Genomic DNA, 24,352 nt, shown 5'->3' with positions numbered 1-24,352 from the left:
TTGTTTCCTGTTGGGTAGTCAAACTCCTCCCCCTACCACCACCACCACCAACACCACCACCATCAACATCACCACCACCCCCACTATCAAGCTTTTGAGTTGTGTGTGTTGAGAGTAATCTTCTTTAATCCTCCCTCCTCCCCCGTCGTCTGTGTCACCCTGACACAAAGCTCCTCCAGACAGCCATGCAGATGTATGGCCCCTACTTTCTTTTTTTAAGTTCCCTAGTAATTAATGTGTAGGGTAGGCTTGATTAATGGCAAGACATATTTCAAACAGTGGAAAGAAGCAAAGTGCTCCTGCAAACTGACCAGCCTACGATATAACAAACTGGCGCGTGGTATAAAGTTTGTTTTGCCAGATGATGACTAATGGAACCAATCTCCAGACTGACTCCAGATACCGGGGGTCCTCGTGTACAAGCCTCTCACAAATCTCATCTGGGGAAGATGAGTTCCTCGCGTTTTCTAGCGAGAAGACTCTTGGGATTCACAAACCTTGGCATCTCTGGCACTCACCCCCCCTTGCCACACCCACAATGCTCCCCTCACTCCTCCCCACACTCCTCCCCTCACTCCTCCCTCCTGCAGTCACATCGATCCCCAGGCGACTTTTCTTCCCAAGTATTTGCCCTCCTGGTCCAGAAGCTGGTCTGCCATAATAAACTGCAATCCTTCGCAAACTTGTGCTGGACCGGCCAACGTGCTTGTCCGCCTGATGGTCAGCTGAAGACAGAAGAAAAAAATCGAGAACTTTATTAAGGCAACGCTAATGCAGGGGGTTTTTTTTTCAATCAGAACTTACCAGAAGCCATGGAGGACTGCAAACTAAGCATCAAGCAGCTAAAAGATATTGTATCGCACGGAATAATTTTGACTGAAAATGTCGGCGAGTTCCAGAGTTTGTGCCCAGAGAAACAGAAGAATCGCTCCCCCAACATTTGGGTGCGAAAGTTTGTCACATGCAAGATAGTGTAGTGTGTATCAAAGGAAAGTAAACAATAACAGTATGAAGGCATAGGAGGAACCACAGAAGAAGCCATGACACATGACAGCCACCTTGTAATCCACTCAACCGTGAAGAGGAGCCATTGGAGTGTTCCGAGGGCAAGTGTGACATGATGACACTTTCTTGAGAACGAGGCGCTCGGCGGACTGAAGAATTCTCTGTAGTTTGTCAATTATGTGAGGAAAGAGCTGGACTAATCAAGTCTGGACAGAGCCAGTGAATAAACCAGTTTCTTTGTTGCCTGACAATCGTGGGTCGGTCTGATGACACTGATCTGACGAATAGCTGTGTACCCCGAACAAGTAGGAGTCATTGGGTGGCCGAGGGACGTGCTCTTCAAGACGATGTCGCCCACAGTGTGGACAGTCAGTGTAAAGAGGAGGGTCTGGGTCTCCTCTCCTGTAGAGGACTGGATACGACGACGAGGCCAACAAAAGCTCAATTTGCTGCTGGTCATCCCAGACTGTCCATCCGCAGACCAACAGTCCAGTAGACGAATAGCTTGCGATATATTCTGTGCGCAGCTGGCGGTATTCAGCATGGCTGCCACTAATTGTATTTAGTAGACTCAGTGCTAGACATCAGCTGACACGCCATAAATGTTTTTATTCAGCATTTGATTGGATTAGGAAGAAGAGTGCTAGACGTGGTATTTCAGTATTTAGAAAGGTAGCAAGTTATTGGTGGGCTTCACATCGTCGTAATCATCGTCGTCCACGTAGTTCAGTGAGGAATCTCTCACGAGTGATTTCACGGGGGCTGCATCCCACGTTTGAGGAGATTCCTTTCTGTCCAATTATTTTTTCACCAATTGTAAAAGCCTACAGTTATGATTTGCAATCACTTTTTGTCAAACTTCTCGTTGTTTGCTGTCAACATTTGTCCAGCCTGCTTCTTGGAAGTCACAGCACAAAACTCCAGACTAGCTTCCCTTACCATGATGGCAGGGTCATGACCTGACACAATTACAAGAGTTCAGGCTGGTATGTTGTTTTTCTTCTTTCACGGTTGGTCTCCCATTGCCGCAGTCTGCTGCCCTGGACCCCCCCCCCCAAGCCTGAAACTGAACCACCCCCTCCCAGGCCAGGTGCTCGTCCCGACTGTAAGATCGATGCTATACTGCAGACGGGACGGGAAATAGGAAGTCTACACTCGCCTTTCACTAGGTTTTTCTCCAGACATGAACATATTACAACTTTTTGTGCTCTTGCCCTCGACCCGACCCTGGGATATGTTCTGTTCAAAAACTGTGTCTGCGAATAGACGGCGGTAGATGAGGAAGCCGACGAAGCAGCTGGTCCTGAAACATCTGCCAGTGCAGCTGGGGCAAGCACCGGGCAACATCCACAGACAAGGACGGTGGAGCGGTCTTCAGACAGTTCCACTGAGGCGTGTGATGCTGCTGCTGTATCCTGACGCAGTCACGCGACACGTGCTGGAGTTACGTGTTGCAGTCACGTGCCCTGTCCCTGTGCCACGCTGAGCCCCTGGCGCCGCCTCGTCCTTATTGACAAGTCAATTTGTCCCGCCATCGCGGACATGGTGGTCCGATTATCGACAATAGTCATAAGCGATGTTAGGTCACCATGGAGACAGGCGTGGAGGTCAGAGGGCAATATCCTCGAACGGCGTGATCAGGCATAACTAGAAACGGGAACAGAGCTCAGAGCTAGAATTCTGGGAGCGGAAGTCGTTGTGATTACAGACTAGTTATATGGCGGTGTTATTGATGTGAGACACAAAATACATTGCTGTCTTTTCTCAGATGGCCGTTACCGTCATGTCTCTCATTCTTTAGCCTAGCAGCTGCACCAAACCTTAGAATTACACTGGGTGGGAAGAAAAAAAGTCAAAGTAAAGGTCCGGGATTTAGGTTTTAGTGACCTCGCTTTCTCGAGGTCAGCTTTAAATGGAGGTGATTCCCATCTACCTCTAGCTCCTTTACCTTCCTTAACTCACTGTAGAGTCACGACTCATTTCAGATAGTTGTCTCGATTGAGAAAGCTTGCTGCGCCATACGGGAATCGAACACGTACGCCTTCCGGTTAGGACGCCAGTTCTCTGACCTCTCGGCAATCCACTTCCCCTCAGTAGCGAGAGGATTTGGAAGGTTTGCGTAGTAAGCGGCCAAAGCCCTATCACACCAGGGCAGCCGGTCAGATATCAAATACAGACAAAAACAAGGTACCCGGGACAAGAACCCAGGGTGGTGATTGGTTAATAGCCGTGACGTCAGAATAGAGACCTTTCTGGTCCACGAGAAGCAGCAGCCATATTTACTCAGATCGTTAAACATTTACTTGGCACAGAGAGGAATAATGATGCACAAGAGACAGTGGTGAGCTTATTATGGGGAGCGGAGATGTGTGGAAGGATACTCATGTGGAGGAAAGGCTCGATGATAACTGAGGACCGATCAAATTGCCTCGTGAAATAACGAGACAAACGAGTTAAGAGAATAACACAATAAGCCCCGAGACTTCAAGATGGCGCTACAACTGCCAGCTGGGAGGACGAACAAAAAGACGAGTGTTTACGGTCTGTCGATCCAGACTCATCCCGCTCCCACTTGTCCCTGTTCCATTCATCTACAGACATCTGAGCTGCACTCAGCACCTACTTTAGTGATTGCACCCTCCAAGCATCCTCCTCGTCCAGACTACCACTAATATTTCTTCTGAAAAGAAAGTGGTCGTTAACGGGTGACCCTCGACATCCTCTGGAGGCTGACCCGCTGACCGCTAATTCAATGTAGCAATGAAAAGGAAGCGCGGCATTGATGAACCCCACTGGCTAACTCCTCCAGTCCCTTGTCCCTCCCCTACCTCCATTATTCCTCCTGCGGCCGAACGCTTTTCTTCATAGTTTTAACACAGCGTTAGCAACGCTCGTAACGGTCTGCCATCACCCACAGACAGTTAAAATCTTATTTAAACCGATTAATTTAATTAATCTGATTTTATTAGGTTGGCACACGGCCTGACAATAGAACCACTTCGTCCGCACAATTTATCCACGAAATTGGTTTTCCCCTTGATTGCACCTCGCAGGGGGGCGTCCCGCCATCTTGTGGGAGGACAAAGACCACCGACCGGAAAGCGCTACTTGTGAAGACGGAGTGCTGGGTCTTGTTCCCTTGGTATTTGTCAGATTCCACAGGATACAACAAGAGATATGACTGATGCTTGTCATCTTGTTCCAACATCTTTTTGTGATATACGAGTCAGGATGAAATGGAGGCTGAAACTTCTTGACCAACATATGATAATAAATAAAAAATGTGTAGAGCGCATACTTAGCATAGAATAAATAACAGTACTGACGACGAATAAAGGACAACTGAGGACCGGTGGAGTGGAGCAGTACAGCTGTGTATCATCAGCATATGATTGATGACAAACCTTGTGAGACTGGATGCAAGATGAAAGTGGTTTGTGTACAGAATAAACAGAACCGAGCCGAATACTCAGTCCTGAGGGACTCCACAGGAAAGTGGAGCAGGGCGAGATGTTTGAACATCAAAGAACACAGTCTAACTCCTAGACAGACAGAAAAGCTGGTAGTTAGACATGCATAAAAAACAAAAGAAAGAAAAAAGTCTTACAATACAAAATATCTTTATTTCTCCAAGCGCATAATTGAGAAGCTAGAGACACCCACACAGGTCAGAGGCAACACCACCATCACATCACACGGACTGACACCAGCCAGACCCACTCACAATCCCAGTTTATCGCACATCCAAGTATCCATGCGCTTGAAACAACAAAAGACCAGACTACTCCTGACAGAAAGAAAAAGAAGGAAGTCAGAAAGGAAGGAAGACGTCTGTCACGTGGCTCGCTTGAGATTTGTGTCCGTTAATTTAACCAAAAGTTTTGTCGTCTGAATTTTGTTTGGCTGAGTGACAGAACTTCCGTCTCTAGTCTGCCTGCCGCACCAAGTCAAAGACTCCTTGTTGGTGCACCGTGTGCTAGCAGTCACCACTGGGCTGTAATCTTGCACAGGCCAGCATCTGACCAACATCAGGCTGAGAGGTGAGGAAGAAAGTCCAGCATCTGATGCAGCCTGGGAGTTGGATTGCAGCGACATCTTGTGTTAGGCAATCAATACAATCGCCTGATCTTCACCAGTTTTGACAGCTAACTCCACATAAATCTTTCTTTTTAGGTCTTGGACCAGCCCCAGCCTGGCACGTGGGGCAGCTTGGGACATCCCTTCAAGTTCTTCATCTCAGAAAAATGCAGTTTTCTCCCCTGATATGGCTTCAGCTGCTGCTGGCTGCTAACATTATTTTTGTCTGACAGGCAGCATCTTCTCATTCTACAAGCTGTGTCTTGCGAGGAAGAGATTGCGCGAATTAATAAAAGTCAGTTATGTAACCCTCGTGAGCTTTTCTTGCTCTCATCTACCACAGAAACAACAGAACTGCCAAATATTATTCAAAAATCTTTATTTCAGAAACTAAAAGACATCAGGCAGCTTACGCAATCTCAGAAACATCAATATTGCAATAGTTATTGCCAATACAAGGTTTTCACAATATTGTTCTGTGAGAAAGAATCAGCTATAGGCGGTCAGTCGGTTGTTTTTGTTTGGGGGCGGTTTGCATCACGTGAGCAGGAAACTGCTTGGTGACGTAGCAAAGCCGTGATGGAGTCGCGATGCCTGTGCGTGTCACATGACCGTGCACCATGATGCGTGACTGACTGGGTGTCAATATTTTACGAAGGATTATTTGTGCTCACCCCAGGACCACTGTACCCCATCTCCCTGCCTCCTGCTGACGAGGAAGCTGCTGGGTCGCCGAGGTGTGAATTATTGAGCACCTGCCTGACAGCCTCCCCTCCCACCTCTCCCCTCCCCCCGTCCTGCTATTAGGATGAGCTCCAGGCCTGTTGACTGACTTCTCGGGAAGTTGCTGGAAACTCGATTGAACTCCTGGCTTTTCCCTTTGGTCGAAGACGTAGGTGGCAGTTATCTGCCAGTCTGTTGCCTTTCAAACAATTAAGGGACTGGTTGATCTTTTAGACTGCAATACAACTCTGTGCCTTCCTTTGATAATTCAAGACAGGTGTTTGCCGTGGATTTAAATGTTGCATCGCACACCTTCCTGTACTTTGGTGACCTCGTGACCAACTTAGTTCTTCGCCCTTTTTGTACTTCTTCTCTCTTTTTCTCTGTCTGGCTGGCTGGATGGCTGTCCGCCTGTCTAGCTGTCGAACTACCTGTCTACCCTGCATTGTTTGACATTTTGTCTGTACAGAAAAAATGGGAAAGGGAGAGAAAGAAGAGGAAAAATATTGTGAAACGTTGTCTAATATTTCTCTCCTTTTTTGCATTTCCCTCCCCTTTGCCATTTCAGTGTTGTGATTATGCCGGACCCTGTCCTGCTGTTAATTTTCAGCCAGACGCCCCTCAGAACCGTCTGTGATAGTGATCTCTCTTTATCATTCCGTCCTTCCAGGGCGTGCAGTCCTCCATTTTTTCTGCCCACCCACTTCGTCTTTCTTCTTAACCCAAGGCTAAATTATAGGACGGTGCTGAGGCCAGGTTCTAATGCCACGGGGTGTCTACCCCGACATAGCCTCATTAGCAGGAGACTGTGGCTTTAAGTTCTGTGTGTCCGCCTCCATCGTCTGGGGTTCAGTCACCTCGGCGTCTGTGTGCTCACCCATTGCAGCTCCCCCTCCATGGAGGACTGGCATTAGTTACAGACATGACCACTTACATCAGCCTCTGGAAACCTGCTTCTTTCAGCATCCTCCCCTTCCCAGGGCACACCCAACATAACTGCTGGTGTTGCATTCATCTGCCAGTCCCTTGCCTCGTTCCCGGCTCCTATGTCAGGCTCTGTAGAGATATTTGCTTCTCTTTTCTAACTGACGAGAGTAGATTGTCCCTGATTTATTTAAATGTGCACATCAGTCGGTGCCATTGTGGTCAGTGAGAATGTCTCCGTGGTTCGTGCCCCGTGTTTCTGTGAGAACAGAAGGTTGCCGGTTCGACATTTGCTTTTGCCTGTAATTAAAACTTCTACCTGCCTACCATCCAAAATGAGTATTTAACAGGTGAGAAACTGTTACCACTGTATACTAGGCTATTATTATGTTTTCCTTTTTATATAACACCGTCTCATATTTACTTTTATTCAAGCTCTCTCTCTCTATCTAGATATCTGTACAAGCTTTATAAGAGGAAAATTCACGGTGAAATGCTGATAGTGTATAATGTTTATCTCTCCATACTCCTCAAGGGGTGAATGAATAAAATCTGTAATGTACCCGTCCACAAAATAAATAAATCTGCAACAAACTTTTAATGTAACTACTTACCGCGGTCTGCTAATCTCGCCAACAAAGTTCTGTCTGCTATCAGCAAGAAATGCATCTCTCCCTCAATCTGACAGCCTTCCCAGCCTCCCCCTGGCTCTGGCATCCCCCTGACCCGCAACACGGTCAAGGTCACTCGACCCATCATCTCGCTGAGCCCCCATCCCCTCCACCACACCACCCCCACCCTGCCTGCTCGTGCGGCTGTCGTCTGCAACAAGTCTGTGGGTTCCAGTCGGCAGGTGGCGAGACACCAACCTGTGGCATCTCCTTGCCTGCAATACTGTCTTGGGAAATGACCCCACACTGCCAGTGCTGGAACTTTCCACATGTCACAGCAAATACTGTTTCATATTTCTGGAGGGTTGGGGGATGGGTGTTGGAGAACGACAGGGGGAGGATGAGGGAAAGCTCAATATCTGGTGTCTGCGGGTCAGTTCACATCCTAAAAGGTAGTGCGAAACAAAAAAGTACAAATTAAAAAGAAGAAGAAAATACCCAGACTGTCAATAAAAAAGTTACTGGAGAAAAGATGTTCAGTATTTTTACTGTCCAACCGTCTACAAACATGTCCGTCTTCGTTGATGGAGCGACCTTTTTCTTTTTATTCCATATACCAGTCTGATTTCTCCTCCGTCTTTCCTTCCACCCTCACAGAAGAAGGAGAAGTGTTGTTGGCAGCACGGGGAAGCCAGGGTGACATGTAAGGGGTGTGAAGGAAGCCAGACGGGAGACACAGTCGGCTTCCCCCACAAAGTCGACAGGGAATGGAGGGGAACTCGGCAAGAAGTCCGAGAGATGTGCATCCGTTGGTAAGCAGCCACCGACCGCCTCACATCCGTTGGCAAGCAGGGAGGAGACCTTGATGTCATTTGGCAAACTGTCGGGTAGAGCTTCACAACTGATGGATGAACCTCCCAAGCCAGGCTTCCAGGGGCTTCCGCTCCTTGCGGACCTTCTTCCTTTGTTGTCAAGCCGAGAAGGGGAGAGTGTGTGACAGAGGAAGGATGAGACTTGCACGGAGAAGAATCCAGGGATGGATACAAAGAAACTGTTGTGTGCCTTGCGGACATCCAGTCGCCACTCAACTTTCTGTCCTGTCCTTCGGTCGTGTTCCTCTTCTTTGCTTCCTAATTTTTCTTTTCAATATTTTCCCGGTTTTCATATTTTTTGAGGGACGTTTTAGGTATTATAACTTGCCGGGCTGTCTTTCTTTTCTGTTTCGGATAACTTGTTTCCATGGGTTACTAGGTATCGCAGCTGTGAAGTGGACTCTTCTTGATGTTTGTGATCTCACGACACCACAGAGTATCCTCCCTGGCCTTCAATTTATTTCAATACCTGTCACTCATTGCAATACCTGTCACTAACTGAAATACCTGTCACTCATTGCAATACCTGTCACTAACTGAAATACCTGTCACTCATTGCAATACCTGTCACTAATTGCAATACCTGTCACTAACTGAAATACCTGTCACTCATTGCAATACCTGTCACTAACTGAAATACCTGTCACTCATTGCAATACCTGTCACTAATTGCAATACCTGTCACTAATTGCAATACTTGTCACTAATTACAATACCTGTCACTAACTGCAGTACCTGTTATTAATTTCCTCAATCAGGGAGGCTGATGGTGTGTTGGTGCACTCTGATGTGGGGCAGAGAGTGGGAGGCTGGGAGCACACCTGTCTGCTAGCACCCACGGCCGATCTATAATTAATGCAATTTCGTGATAACGACCCTGACTGTTTTCCCCAAAGCCCTCCACAATCTCGGCTTTGCCCACTGTGGAACTCCCACCAACTGTTGCATCCTCTTGCTGATGTGTTGCCCCGCAACAGACGAGGTCCGACATTCCGAGCAGATGGAAGGTTAAGTAGAAGCGTTGACCCCTTCGTGAGAAGAGCCAAGCCAGTTCTGTCGACCCCGGGGCATTAAAATGTATGAGGGTCAAACGATCTTATCGAATTCCGAAGGTTCACGCGAGTTGCCTGACGACAAGTGTCGATCACAAGTCGGGATGAGGACGAGAGTTTGACCATTTTAATAAGAAATTGCAGGGTGTGACACCACACCAACGCTTACTTCGTTAAAAACTGAAGAAACAATCGGGGAAAAATACAGAAGGTTAGGTAAGCTAGAGGAAGCATTTAATGATCTTAACTTCACTTTTCTTTCCAAGACGATGGTCTCCTTACCTCGCATCATCCATTGTCGTGTTTATCTCAAAATGTCGGTCGCACCATCAGTTGCACTCTTATTGCATCTGTTCAGCGGGGAGCAAGTTCATGAGGGCAAAGCCCTGCACGTGTGAACAGTGAACATAGTTTGATCTTGAGGGTGAGAATTGGTGTTTTACGCCGAGCCAGCAGCTAAGGGGAGCTTGTGGCCAGACGCTGCACGTGACGACTGAGACCAGGGAACAAAATGGCGGCACGTGATGATCACGTGACGATCGTTACGATGGCCAAGAACAGTCGTTTTTAAATGTGAGAGGGAAGCGCTCACTTGCGTGGGAGAAAGCGATCCTTGTAAAACATAGATAATGTGCCGACAATGACAAACCAAAGTGGTCCCCAGTACTTCCATCGCGTGCAGAAACAAAGTCACATCTCCGCGTGGAGAAGCTGCTACCGCAATGGCGGACTGGCCGGACAATCCACGTGCATGCATTCGGGCAAAAATGTCGGTTAATGTCCCTGGTACACCTAATAGCTCAGATGCTAATCTTGTTACCAACAAATTACTGGACTCGAGCACTGGCGAAATCATCATCATCATCTTCATCATCATTATCATCATCATCATCGTCGTCCATCATCCACCTGTAGTTTTGTTTAAGCACTATGTGCCAAATGTTTTTGCTTTCGCACTTGGTTCAGTCAGCTGACCCTCAGTACTATCCATCACTGATATGGGTTGGACAGTACCACAGGTCAGCTGACTATATCACGACCCATGTACTATGTGTCAGTGTCAGGACCATGTACTATGTGTCAGTGTCAGCACCATGTACTATGTGTCAGTGTCAGCACCCATGTACTGTCAGTGTCAGGACCATGTACTATGTGTCAGTGTCAGCACCATGTACTATGTGTCAGTGTCACAACCTGTGTAGTGTCTGCCAGCATCACCACCCATGTACTCTGGCTGTTACAGACCCTCAATACTGTCGCAGCATGCCGGTGGTGCTGAGGATGCAGTGGGCGATGCAGGCGCTGGCCTACAACTCGGCTGTCGTCGTCACCGCGGCCTACTGGCTCTTCATCTCCCTCTTCGCTGACGAGCGTAAGTCTCCACTCCGCCTCTCCTCCACTCCACCTTTTCTCCACTCCACCTCTCCTCCACTCAAAAGTAGATCACTGCAGGGAAGGAGCAGGGCAAGAAAAGAACATGGGATGGCAGATGATGAAAAACAGGGCACACTGAAAGAATCGGTGAAGGGCAGGGCACGAAAAAAAAATCGGGTCTGGGGAGGGGAATGGGCCACGCAGAAAAGACCAGTGAAGGGAGCCGGGTTCGGAGAAAAACATCAATTCTGGCGAGTTTGGGCAGCAGAGAGATGACATCTGCCCTCAGTGGTCAAGCGCCATCTGTAGGCGCTGCTGCCAGTCCAGTGGCTTTGTGTGTAGTCTGGTGCTACGTCCTACTACGGTCCGACTACGGCAATACAGCAAGGCATATATTGAACCAGCAGCATCGATTCTCAATCAGAGGACAATTAATTCTGCCCCTAGTTCCCCTACATACGACTGGACACACCAGACCCACGCAGACCATTAGTCCGCCGAATTAAAAAGCTTTCAGCGGGTCAGTAGCCTCAGTGTTACGACGAGCTACATCGTCGTGCTCTTTATAGCGCACAGTTGTGTCTCTGTTATTGTAAGAGGCTTAAAAAAACAGAAACACTTATCGAATTAACGAGCCTATTAATTCACGTGCCCTCGACTGGTTCTCTTTAAGCATAACCTTAAAAATGCTAAATTGCGGCGTAAAAAGAGCAAATGAGTTAATTTTATAACTGTGGCCTGTAAACTCTTAGCTCAGAAGTATGTTTGTTTTCTTTTGTAAGCAAATAAATAAGTACATCAGTCAGCCACTGACACGTGAAAAATTAGTTGAATCCCAATTGTAATTGCTGCCAGGGAGATTTAAAAAAAAGGGGGTTCTTGGGAAAGAAGAGATATGTCATCCACTCAACGGCCACCCTAGAGATATTGGAGTTGAGAGTTGAGTGGCACACCCTCCCTCTCTCTCTCTAGCCGCTCCCCCAGTCTGTCAGGCACTTGGCGCAAGGATTGCTGCGTCCCTCTGCATGTCGGATCGTGCACTGTCGAGTTCTTACATTTCTCTACACATCTTGTAATCGATAGCAATTGATAGAAAGCACTTTTGGTAGAACAATTGAAGATCTGCGTTACCTAAAATTCCGTCTCCGTGGGGCAAACCTGCCAGACCGGATGTGCGAGGGGAGCGGATGTAGCGGTTCTCTCGCGCCTGCGCTGGAGCTTGCTAGATCACGTGATCCGAGTCGGCAGTTCAGTAGACAAGTAAGATCTCGTGAGTAGACCACGGACGTCTATAGGTATATATTAGTTGGTAAGTAGACTAATGTCAGATCTCAATGCCAAATACTCCATGCACACCCTCAGGACGACTTCATCTCCAGAAAGTTCCTTACTGGTGACGTGTGCAGAAAATATGCTGATGTGCGTGTGCTTACTTGCGTGGATATTTGTTGTGAAAAGGAAAAAAAATTGTCACTTTGCACTATTTTTTGTGGAGTGCCTGCGTCCTCATTCTGACATCAGGGGAAAAAAGTGTCAAGATGAGGAATCAAAATGCTAACGACCACAGGGTCAACCTGGGGTCACGGAATCAGCAATAAGTAGAGCGGACTGAACTAGCGCAGAAAAGCTAAGATGTCGTAAATCTCTAAAGTTAACAACAGTCTCTTGAACAGATGCCAGAAACTCAACATTCTATGAGTTAACATATTTAACAAGAAGGACCATGTTCAACACAGAGGACAAGAAACTGGCAAAGAAACAAAAAAACTAATAAAGATGAAAAGAAGTTGATCAGCTACAGTTTTTCTTCTCTTCATTCTTATGGAAATTCTTTAGCCCTCAGTCAGAAAAGAATTTAACCAAGAGAAATCTCTCTTTCCTAACGACTCACCAAAGTCCCTTTGTTTAGAAGCGATTTTTCTTATCAAAAGCCTGCAGCGGAGCAGCCCCCAAGTCCCCAGATCATCGATTCTGCTGGAGAACACCCTCTGGCATTTGGAGAACATGCTTGAGTTTTTTCCGCCATATTTTCCATCTAGGATAGATTCTTCTGCATATTTATTCCCGTGCAAAAACCTGCCCCAACTGATTGAATTTATGTCATTAGTCCTTCGCACCTTCACAAAGACGGAGTGAGAGAACGTGGCGCGTGCTGTCGTCGGGTGTGGAAGGAGTCCAAAGACATGGCTGTTGGGTTGGCATGAGACCTCAGGCCATTTTCTTTCTTTTTTATCTATCTAAAATGGGATCTTAATAAATGTAGAGGAGTTTTATTTAAAGTACGAATTACCTCACAATCTTTTCGGTTAAAAGGATGTAACTGTGTTCACAGTAAAGTAAAATTTCTTTTCGTAGTTCGTAAGTAAAAAGTAACGGTCGTCCACTAACCTTTTCCGGTCGTTTGGGTTAGGGAAGATTTTGGTGAGAAGATTTTACAGACCTCGCTTCTTTCTTTCTCTCTCTCTCTCCTTCTCTCTCTTTGTGCGCCACACGGGTGGGTGTCGAACCGGCGCGTTCTACCGCTTCCCCAGTTTGGACGGTTTGTGTCTGAATAATCCGTTGGGAGGTAGAGCACAGTTATAAAGTGAATATGATGAGAGATGATGAGAAACACAAGCAGGACAGAGAGAAAAATGGACAGACATTAGAAGTAGAAAAGAGAAAATCAAAAATGGAAGAGGAACTGAAGGCGCAATATCCACAATATATTATCCCACCCCCCTGCTACTTTCCCACTTGTCCCCTTCACCACCCTGACCTCTGTTACAGGTTTTGTGGTCACGTGATTCCTGCCCATTACTTTCTCCAACAATGCCACGTCTGCTGTTTGTAGAAATGCTGAAGACTTTACAATCGTGCATCTCGTGTGTTCGTCGCTGACGGAATGAGTGAAAAATGAGTTGATCGGAACTTGGTGCAACCTGGGTCATTGATTGAAATGCAGTTGGAATACGGTGAAAAGCTAATTTTGTTGAAAAAGATCGGAATAATTCTACAGCCCTGACAGCATTGTTAGAGGAGAAAAATGCTTTTCGTTGATCTCACTTCACCTGCACGTGCGTACTCAATGGAAAAAAAGAAAGAATAAACAAGTGACGAAATAAATAAGTAAACACCATGTACTGGGTATATTTGCAAAAAAGAAATGAAATCTGTTTATCCTTCGTCCACTCATACATATAATAGTAAGGACGATGGTGATGTTTGTTCGCCTGTCTTCGTCTGCTAAGAGTTTTCCTAGAATTCCGCCTCCCTTCCTACTTCTGAAGCAAAGTAAGGATCTGACATGAAGTCCTCCATGCTTGCTGTTGCTCGTTGGGGAAAATGACCAGGTGACAACTTGCACACCGGCATCCTGTGGTCCAGTCCATCAGTCATTACAAACACTCGTATGTCACCTCTGCAGAGACGATGGTCACAGGGTTCGTATCTCGTCTCGGATACGTGACACCTGTACGTAACATCTTTTAATTTATATTTGTCAAATTGTCATTAATGGAAAACACTTTCTGTCAAATAAACCAGGACATTAGCCAGACTTGTTGAGGGGATAGGGTAGTCGCCCGTAACCTGATGGTTAGTGAGCTTAACTGAACAGTTACCGGCTTACCCATGAGTGTCAATAAAAAAACCTCCTCCTGTCCACTGGGTACCCGAGTTATTATGCAGATGGTAGCAGATAAAGGGGTGGAACTGGCTGGGCTCCGCATTAATTCGCGAGGTGCACCTAGAAACGGTGGATTACTTACATTTCCCTCCTTCTAAGGTTATGGGACCCCCTCATCATTTTTTTAACTATTATCCTTCTGTTTAACGACCATCCTGTCTTCGTAATAGCATTTCCATCCCGTAAACAGTCGATCGTCTAAATAATCTCGCTCTAATTATGAACTTCTCCATTTAACACGGGGAGCTTCTGTTTCTTTCTTCTATTCTTCGTCCCTTCGCTATTCTTGTGATCAGGCTGAACGAGCAAAAGCAAACTTTATGCACACTAAAAGCGTTTGTGTTATCAACTTTAAGTGGTCGCATCTTTCCACTGATTTTTGTCTTGAGCCTTTTAGAATCCATTAGTGGAAATTTCCTCAAATATTGCAAACAGCCGGGTGAAAACGCTCTCTCACTATGTTTTTTACCTTTCTCGTCTCTTTCTCATTTTCTCTCACCCTCTCTCTCTCTCATCCCACTTACCTCTATTCCTTGTCTTTGCCTCCGTCTTTGCCGCGATCACAAGGAATCGATAATCAACAACTCACCTGTGTGATAATGTGCAAACCATGTCGAAGACTTGGTGCTGCATGAAAACCATTAATCTTTCCCGCTTTGTCCATTAGCCACCCCTAAACTAAAGCAGTGACCTCAGGAACCTATGACCCCTGAACCACTGCGTGAATTTCTTTTCATTCAATCGAACTTCTTGTGATAAACTCATTTTGTAATCTGTCTGCTGGACGTCTTGGTCGAGATTAATTGTAACTTGTGGAGTGTGATTGGAGTGTGAACCCTGATGGCGCCTCTTGGTCCTTTGTTGTGGTTCTTGTGTCTGAGAGACATAACAGACCGGACAGACCGGACAGACAGGACAGACAGGACGCGTGACCTGCATTATCACTGTATTTAGTTATCACGAGACTATTTCCTTGTGTGTGTGCGCGCGCCTCTTCCAGTGCGCGAGTAGCATGACAAAGGGAGCTAACCCGTGGCTGTGGATGCCGCTGCGCAGTTAGCGTCCCTGATTGCGCATAACGACGGTTTTCGCAGGTCAGAACAACTCGGGGCCAGAGATTATTTGCCAACACGCGTGCTTCCACGAACTCTTTTAGAGCACAGACTCCTTCGATAAATTGCAGTTTGTGGCACTCCACAAACCTCACAAAAAACTCAGCGGCTCTCTGGTAACGACCACCCACCCGGCCACCCCTCTGCTCGGCATTTCTGGGACGCCAACCAGGGTATGCAGACCCAAGCCCTGCACCCTGATTGATCGCACCCACAAAAGTGATGACGTCAACCAAATACCATATTTTTGATTAGCCGACCCCTCATGCTGTGACGACCGATCGATCTTCACAAAACACAAACCTTTATTGTCCGTCCTCGCTCAATCCATCTGTTTTTTCTGCTCTTTTAAAATGGTAGTTGATTTCTACTAATGCTGTGTGGGAAGGGTTGTTGTGATTAGCCTTGGGGAGAGAACAGACCCGCAGTTACTGTCGGGTATCGACCACAGTCCTGTTGTCTGATCGTACTAGGGGAGGGAGAGGGAGGGCTCTGTCGCTCTTGACCGACTGGAACCGTTTGGCACGACCAGGATGGACTGCGTGCATCAGTGCTTATCAAAGTGACGCTTCACGCCTCATGCCTAATTCAAGAGCCGGCGGATATGAAAAAACCCTCCTTCCCTCTTTGCCGCCTACTCCTAGTCTGGGAAACCAAAATAAAAAAAATACCTCGCCCTTAACATCGCCCTTCACATCGCGTTTTTGAAATATGTTCTGACGTGTCTTGGGGTGGATGTTAGATACCTTTCACAAGAAATCAAGTCGGGTACATTTAAATAACTCTCCTTTTCTGTTCCTTTCCCGTCCCCTCCCATTATGGACGGATAATGCTCCTTAAACTCGCAAAAGGAAAAAAATCTTTCTTTTTCTACAGACTGTGCGCTGTCATCTGACAGTGATGCCCTTGGATTACAAACTGTCACGTTCGTCTTCTAGAAAAGACGGGGTTGGAGGTGAAGGGAATACGCGAAAGATTATGGAGGCCAACAGAAACACTTTGGACAATTCGTCTTTAGCTTTGCCATAGCTCTACACTTCGCTATTTCTCTACAGCAACACACACACACACACAAATAAAGGTCCGATAGTGAAAGCACGGACCTTAAACTAAGTGGTTCAACGTGTTTAGGGCATGCCATGTGGAGATTAGATCCCATCCTTCTATTTCCATTTTCCCTTCTCCTGCTGCTGTCTTGGCGAGGGTATTTATCTAGTCATATAATTTGGTGAGCCTTGAACCGACAATTCCCTGCTCTAAAGTCTGGCAGGCATACCACAGTTTCTTCTCAGTATATTGAACGGGGTCTAGGAAACACTTCATTCGTGAACCCTTAGATGCCAGGGTTTTTTTTTTTCAGCCAGCAAAAGACGGGGCAGCGGGGGAGGTGGGGGGGTGGTGGAGCACATCTCCGCTCAAAAAAAAATTCTGATCCTCCCGCCGCGAGTCCCCTGAATGCGAGTGGCCGTAGTTCGACCCCCATCAACTGTCTCCATCTTTATCTTCTCACGTCCTGTGTTGTGGGGCAGCCGTTGACTGAAAAATCGACTTGAGTGTTCTCACAGAGTTTAGCAAACTTTGTCAACCAATATCCAGCGGGCATCACTGGCACAGACTCCGTATAGTCGTAATCTACGCCCTGAGCCAGGAAGTCCGCTATGGTCGGAAGAAAGAGTATGACGTCATGCACAAGCTAGGTGATAGTTTACGCAAGTGGTTCAGCGTGTCAAGGGTACGGCATCTAGAAGACGCATTCCGAATTTCTCCCTTCGCTTCCTTTGACATTTCCTGATAAGTAAGTTATCCGTCTGCTGAATGGGGAAAAGGAAGTTTTCCAGCAACAGACCCCGGAGCAGCGATCTTTGCTCCAACTTCAAGCGAACTAACCGACCCCAGGCTATGGGGACTATTTTTTGTCAGAGATGAACAACACTGCTAATGGCTTTCAAACAGCGTCAGGCTTTGTATGTTTTAAGCTGCAGGGTGCATGTTCTCTCTCTCTTCTCCTTCTTTGCTTTTCTTTTTTCTTCCCCATATTGCTTTACTACTTTCTTGTTCGTTTCATTTCAATTTGCGTTTCGTTAGTGAGAGGACAGATGCTTCGGGCGTTTTCCATCGTATTTTATTTCAAGCACCATCTTTGAAAACTACTGTTTCGTGTAAGCGCCGTTATGTTTGTAATTCGAGATCTGAAGATGAAAACAAATATTGACCACCCACACACAAGCGCCATTAGGACATTTCGATGCATCAGCTGCAGGTTTGAGCAAATTGAGAAGCAAAACCTAGTTCTCCGATGGACACGAAACTAGTTTGCGGTTGGTCAGGTTTTAATTGAAGTCGAACCTCAGACTTCCTGATCCCAGGGCTGATCACCAGTGAGACACAACTTGACTTTGTTGCAGCACTCCTGAAGATGAGGATGGGATACAGCTTGGCTTTGTCTGTTGCAGCACTCCTGAAGACGAGCATGAGCGAGATGAAACACTCGGCCAACACCCTGTACGTCCTGGTGGACCTCATGGTCATCGCAGCCCCCGTCCGCCTGTTCCACATGTTCTACCCTATCGGCCTCGGCTCCTGCTACGTCATCTTCAACTCCCTCTACTTCCTGCAGGAAGGCACCATCTACATGGCGCATGCGCCACCGGAAGCCAGCAAGTACGCCTACAACTTCATGAACTGGAAGAAACCTGTTGAAGCGATTATCACGTGCGTGCTGGGCGTGTTTCTGAGTGTTCTTGCTCAGATCACACTCTTTCTCTTCTTCCGTCTGCGTGTATGCATCTGGCAGAAAGTCTGTGATGGCGACGCCTCCAGGATGGAATCGGAATTGCAAAATATAGTCTTGTCGCATTCTAGCAGCTACAACACTATTGACGACGCCATCGAAGACAAAAAAACCGTTTTCGAGAAGACGATAGATTGATGATAACGTATACAAAGTTAACACTAGGGAAAACGCATCTTTCTCCTCTATCTGTGTTAAAAATATCCATTTCTTTTTTCTTTTTTTTTTTTTTTTTTTTTTTTTGTTCATAAAAATGTCCCCTTGGACAGATTACTTGGGCGGAGTTTGTATGCGTTCATACATCAGAAAAGTCAGAGTGTATTGATTACAGAAATCGAGCTTGTTCACAGTAGTACACGTCCTTCCTTGGTTCCCTTTGAGATCCCTCTTGTCGAGCTTACAAAATGAGTAGACACCACGACAGTCGCACCGAGGAAGACACACGAAAAAACTAAGGATTATTTAAATAGTTATTCACGCTATCATTTGTTTGACAGACATCGGAGAAAGAGAAAGAAGCAAAACTATTAATACAGCAGAAAGTAGCCATGACCTTTGACCAGCTAACGGGAGGACTACAAATATTGAGTGGACAGTAGGAGCACTCCCTTAGCCTTGCTAATTATCTTTAGAGTAATACTCCTGCTTCGAATTGTTCAACTTTACTGATTAGACTAAAGCAGCAATACCAAAACATTTTTCTTTTTGTAGCTATGCACAACGACGGATATATCACCAGTACAGGATAGAGTGTGGATATTCAAATACTTCATAAACGTTTAACCTTTTTCTTACCTGTGATTGTTTCCCACTCCCCATAGAGGCCCCTTAGCTTACCGAATGAACTTTCAACCTTTGAACTGTAACTTTGAGCTGCGAGCTTTGTTAAAGGTCTGTGAAAATGTGCATGGCATGCCGAATTCCCAGGTTAAAGTTTATTTTGTTTGAACTGCATTATTATTGCTAGAGGAAATGCTTTCAATGAAAACAAACAATGGCTTACTCAGTATATCCTTGTACTTAGCAGAGGTTCATATAATGTGGTCAGTAACACTTTCTTTCGTCAACAAAGGTCAACGACAAACTAACAGAAATTCTAAACTTTTATGATGAGGTCTTGCAGCTTTGAAGATGCTCTAAACCAGCTACAGTTTGTAATGCCTCCCTTTGTGAGGAGGGACCATGGTGTGCCCCACAACTGCCGAGTAAGATATTCCATTGTGTGTAGTCGCCGTAGGATAAACTCAATATTTGTTGTCCTTGTGTTGGATCTTCCATTCTGCCACTTGCCTTCGGTTTCGCATTACGTTGCCTTTTCACACATTATCTGCTTTGCCTTTCAACGGTCACTGAGTATGGCTAGAGGGTCCGCTGATGGTAGAGGACCGAAGATGAAAGTTAGAATGTGGGCCGTGCGCATGTTTGGTGTGAGTGTGTGCGTCAGTCTGTACATGTTAGGCTTCGGTGCTCCATTCCAAATTTCGTTCGTGTGTGTGTGTGTGTGTGGTACGCAGGTTGTCGGTAAGCCAGCCTCATTGACATCAAGTGCTTCATGTCTCGGTGCTTACAAAACATACATTCCACACTCCCCCTTCCTTCCTTCTTCTTGCTGAGAATAATTCGTCGGTGTGTACTGTTTTGGTACATTTCAATGTAACGTCTGCATCTTTAAAATTGATGTTGTATATATTGCCATTAAATCCTCTTTTGGATTACTTAATGTGTAAATTAAAAAATTCGGGGCGCAGACATTTTTTTCTGAGTTCCAGATTTTCTTCCCTCAACTTGTATTATTCTTCTTCCCTAATTGTTAGAAAACTTGGCCTTAGGTGCATGTTCATCTTCTGTGCTGGAAGACTTTTACTGGACTCATAAGACGACGATGGTAAAATCTTTACCATTACCAAAAGCACTCAATTTGTTTTGTTGACATTCATATGTGCGTGTGTGTGTGTTATGTGTGTGTGTGTGTGGTGTGCGTGCGTCCATTTTCGTGTGTGTGTGTGTGTACGAGGCTGCATTCGTAGCATGGCTCGAAGGATCTTCACCAGGGCTATTGAAAAGGGAGTTCCGCACATTTCGTCTGTACATAAAAACACGGAACAACGATGATGTCAGAATCCTTTAAATATTTTCATGTTCTCTCAAATGTAAAATGACAAGTTCTTTTCAAACGAATTCAATTCATCACAAAAATATTCACTGACACTGTCTTGCACAGATATTCTCGACAAAATTTGGGCCCACGTACCTCGAAAAATAAAAATCGAAATGAAGCCCTGCTTGCAAAAATGTGGTTAAAAAACAGACCCTGTTTAGTGGGCAGAAAAATACTATTCAAATATTCCAGTACATGAGATTCATCTCAAAATTATACAGCCTCTGTATAATATCAGAATAATAATTTGTAAAATGCATTTCCTCTCACACAGAGGCTGTCGATGCGCATAATTCAGCTCGAAAGAAGCAGTTAAGCTTAAACCATCAAATAAACTTGTACACAAGAATGCAACATGTTGCCGTATGTTGTGATGTGAAAATATTGCAGTGTTCTTATCAATGTCCTCCAGGACGAAGACCTGTCTACCCTGTGTGTGAGTGTGGACGTGTGTCTGTAAGTCAAACACTAAGCCAGCAGTTATTTCTCAAAAATAGTATGTTGCTCAAGTCAGCAGAAGACTTGAGATCTTCTTTATTTCTCTTCTTACCTCAAGACAAAGTATGGTTGGCGAGTGGGAATAGTAAACTACTGAAAGCCTGGCAGGTCAGTTCGCTCTCCTGTCCCACGTATCAGACGAGAGAGGTTCGGCCATCTCTCACTCGCATGGCCTGCCAGTCTCTCCATACAGTGGGGAATGCTACTTGTTTTCTGGTCTGGACCTAAAAACCCATCTCATTCGGAAATACCTGGTGCAATGGTTTATCCTGTTACATTCACCAGTTCTCCTCTCTACCTAAGTTCATGTTCCTGACAATGTTCACTGTGCATGTGTGTATGTATGCCTGACTATACGGCATCATCTTGTATCTTGTCAAGATCTCGCCTCCTTGTGGCGAAACGCACTACATAAATCTCACTATTATTACTATTAAACACTAGGTTGGTGTTCATGTCATGCATCGCCTGTTGATGGTGCGGGTAACATGGCCAACAGGCAAATAGGGACGTGCAACGTCCACCCATAAGACTAACATGTGACGGGTCAAACAGGCAAATGGCGCGACCAGTTTTTGACACCAACTGGTAAAAAACATTCAGTTACATTTGCCCACTGTAACCTGCTTATCAATCTATCCACCTACCTCGTCCGTTACAGGTAAAGGGAACAAGTTACATCAATAAAAGTGCACACTGAGTCAGGTACACTATTAAATGTCTAGACAGACTAACCACAACCAGACTTTGAGACATTCATAACCAGAATCAGGAATTTCAATATCATAAAATGGAATGTTTTCGAAATATCACAAATCTGCGTTTTCGCCCTACATTTTCCATGGAATAACAGGACTGTCAGAAGTAGTCTTTTATCTCGCTGACTGCTATGAAAACAAATGAACACTGGATGTCCTGCCACACTAGAAACTTATGCGGCAAGGATAACACTCCTATGCCAAGTCGGGCCCCAACCATTTAGCGAGGATTTAGGACCACCCATTTGCTTGTCTAGAAATCTTACACAGATTTCTCAAGCGTGCCACTTCAATCCCTCCTAAACATCCAACTTGCATTTGAAATATTTGCACATTGGTATTTTTAGGCGTGTTGCAACACACAAACTACACATCAGAGGAAACACAGAGGCACTCACGCATGCTTCCACCTACTCCTAACATTACCCTTACATCTAAACTGAGCCCACCGATATTCTACTTAAGGACCTATATGTACTCCGTAACTAACCCTAAACCAGTCACTAACCTTCACCCATCTTGGCTGTCGATTTACTTTATTTATACATCTCTCGCTACACCCCCTTCAAACACACACACACAGAGCTTCCCATTCAGGAACTCATCGTCATTGCCAAGTTTTAGCTTGTCCAGTCCACACCGCCAGCCGTCAACCACCAGCGGACGAATGGGCCAAGTAGCCGGTGTCCACTTTGTAGCCCTGTGCCGCGCGCTCCACCAGCGAGTACACCAGCACCCCCGTGGTGATGGCCAGCACCCCCGACAGGATGATGAGGGCCTTGGTTCGGCGAGCCACTTTCAACGCGCCGTCGATGTTGCCGCGCTTCAAGCCCTCGTCGAACTCACGCCTCGTGCGCCAAGCAAAGATGACGGCGGCCACCCCCGTGGGGAAGAAGAGGAAGACAGCGACGATGCTGAAGATCTTGAGAAGCTGCGACACGAGGAAAGAGGAGAAGAAAATTAATAATTATTATTATTAATAGAGTGCCATCCCACCAACAAAGACGGACTGAAGGTACATACATACATAAAGTCCTACGCACACACTTATCATTATCAAATGCGTCTTGCAAATTCAAGACATTTTGCGCACACAGGGTGAAGAAAACCGTAGTACCCGGAGAAAACCACCGACTGTCAACCCTGTAAAAAAGTGTCAGATTCAGAGAGAGGTATTTGAAGCCGAGATTTCAACCCGCGACACCCGATTGTTACTGTCGTGCTAACAGGGGTCTTAGTCCCTCCGCAACCATGCTTCCCAAAGCCTTCCAAACCTAAATGAACTCCCTCCTTTTTTTAAGGTCTTGACCGATTTAGCTAACCCAAACTTCCCACTAGAGGAGCAAGTCAAAATTATCAGCATCATGTAAACTTAAGTTCAAGGCAGGACAACACCTTAAAACTTTGGTCCAAGAGATTTTTTTCTGATAAACTGTATCATTATTTAAATCTTATGGATTAACAGGAAGTGGTGTGGGGGGAGGGGTGTGGAGAGGAAGAAGAGGAGTGACACTTCCTTGTCCCACCTTCATCTCCCGAGCACGGAGAGGTCGCTCCATGTCACGCCATCGCTCTGGGATCTTTCGGGTGGCGATGACGTAGGTCCCTGAGCTGTCCACACCCGCAATGTCACCAGGCACCACCACCGCCTCACCGCTACGGCAGTCGAAGTACACCGGATGTGACGTCACCTTTGTCTCCACCTTGGCCTCGATGTTGCTGCCCGGGGCGGTGGCAGGAGGGTAGTCCCAGAAAGCTCTGCGCCGCCGGCTTTCACCGCCGGGTCATCGTCGTCGCCGTCTTCATCGAAGCGCTCCCAGTGTTGTGGAGCGCCTCTATGCTGCGCGATGTGATCGCCGGCGTCGCTGAGTGCAAGCGAGGGGCTGTCAAATCCTCCTTGGGTTCCAGCGGAGTTGACCTGGCTTGTGGAGGGGGCGGACGATCTCAGGTGAGGCTGCAGGTGCCAAGTGAGTGAGTCGTCGGCCATATGTCCGTTTCGGTTGCAACGACTTATTTGTCAGAAGTTACCGCCATGCCCTGAGTAAGAACCATGCCAGTCTTGAGGTTTAGAATCAAAAGTCAGCCATTTGCACGTAGCAGTTCTATTATTTACAGTTACAGCCCATGCGCCTATCTTATTGCTTATTCAGCAACTACGTTGTAACATATTTTTTATTTATTTCTTTCCCCTTAACAGTTTATAAGGGAAGCTTTTCTTTAGCAGCCCATTTTGAAAGATATAAAAAGTTTATTACTTAAAGGTCTAAAGGAAATATATAGCTATTTGTCCAGCTATGACCCCAAATAAGAGTATAAAAAAAAAAAGTCCACCCCATTGCCAACCCCATAAATAAAAGAGTAAGCTCATACCATGCCCAGAATAAATGGTCAAATGATGACACAACAAATATTAAGGAATGCACCTTATTAACATATGGTCCCCACTCTCCTACTTTCTGAGCATTCCCAATATGCACTCAGTATATATTCTGATATTAGCTAAACCTCAACATTCTTAACTCATATGTCGTAGAATACAGAATTACTCCTCCTTTTGAAAATTCACCACAAATAGAGTTTCAAAAGTCAATCAATTTTATTTTAAAGGTTGCGATAGCTGTATATTAAGTAAACAAGCTTGCAATATAGTTACATTCAAGTTTTTGTCAAACTACTAAACCACACACATTACACTTTAAGCTACAGCTTGCATAAGTCACTACACTAAAT

The 24,352-nt window shown here is 45.9% G+C and overlaps 2 protein-coding genes across 2 annotated transcripts in view; one reads left to right on the top strand and one right to left on the bottom strand.

Annotated features, from left to right (window-relative positions):
- LOC112571785 (protein rolling stone-like) overlaps positions 1–20,120 on the top strand; it is a 38,559-nt gene extending 18,439 nt beyond the window's left edge. Inside the window, exons 4-5 of the mRNA XM_025251066.1 lie at positions 10,508–10,636; positions 17,871–20,120. Coding sequence (XP_025106851.1) covers positions 10,508–10,636; positions 17,871–18,346 — 605 coding nt within the window. The 3' untranslated portion in view covers positions 18,347–20,120. The remainder of the gene's footprint in view (positions 1–10,507; positions 10,637–17,870) is intronic.
- Positions 20,121–21,034: 914 nt separating this feature from the next.
- On the bottom strand, positions 21,035–23,406 carry LOC112572066 (the record flags this gene model as incomplete). The annotated part of the gene is made up of 2 exons (XM_025251587.1): positions 21,035–22,553; positions 23,149–23,406. Coding segments are annotated over 2 exons (540 nt in total), but the record flags the coding sequence as incomplete, so codon positions are not given.
- Positions 23,407–24,352: the final 946 nt, after the last annotated feature.

This window comes from Pomacea canaliculata, linkage group LG9 (genome assembly GCF_003073045.1).
Source record: "Pomacea canaliculata isolate SZHN2017 linkage group LG9, ASM307304v1, whole genome shotgun sequence".
In the NCBI taxonomy this organism is placed as follows: Eukaryota; Metazoa; Mollusca; class Gastropoda; order Architaenioglossa; family Ampullariidae; genus Pomacea; species Pomacea canaliculata.
The sequence above is the reverse complement of the archived record's forward strand: the minus strand, read 5'-3'. Positions and strand labels throughout refer to the sequence as shown.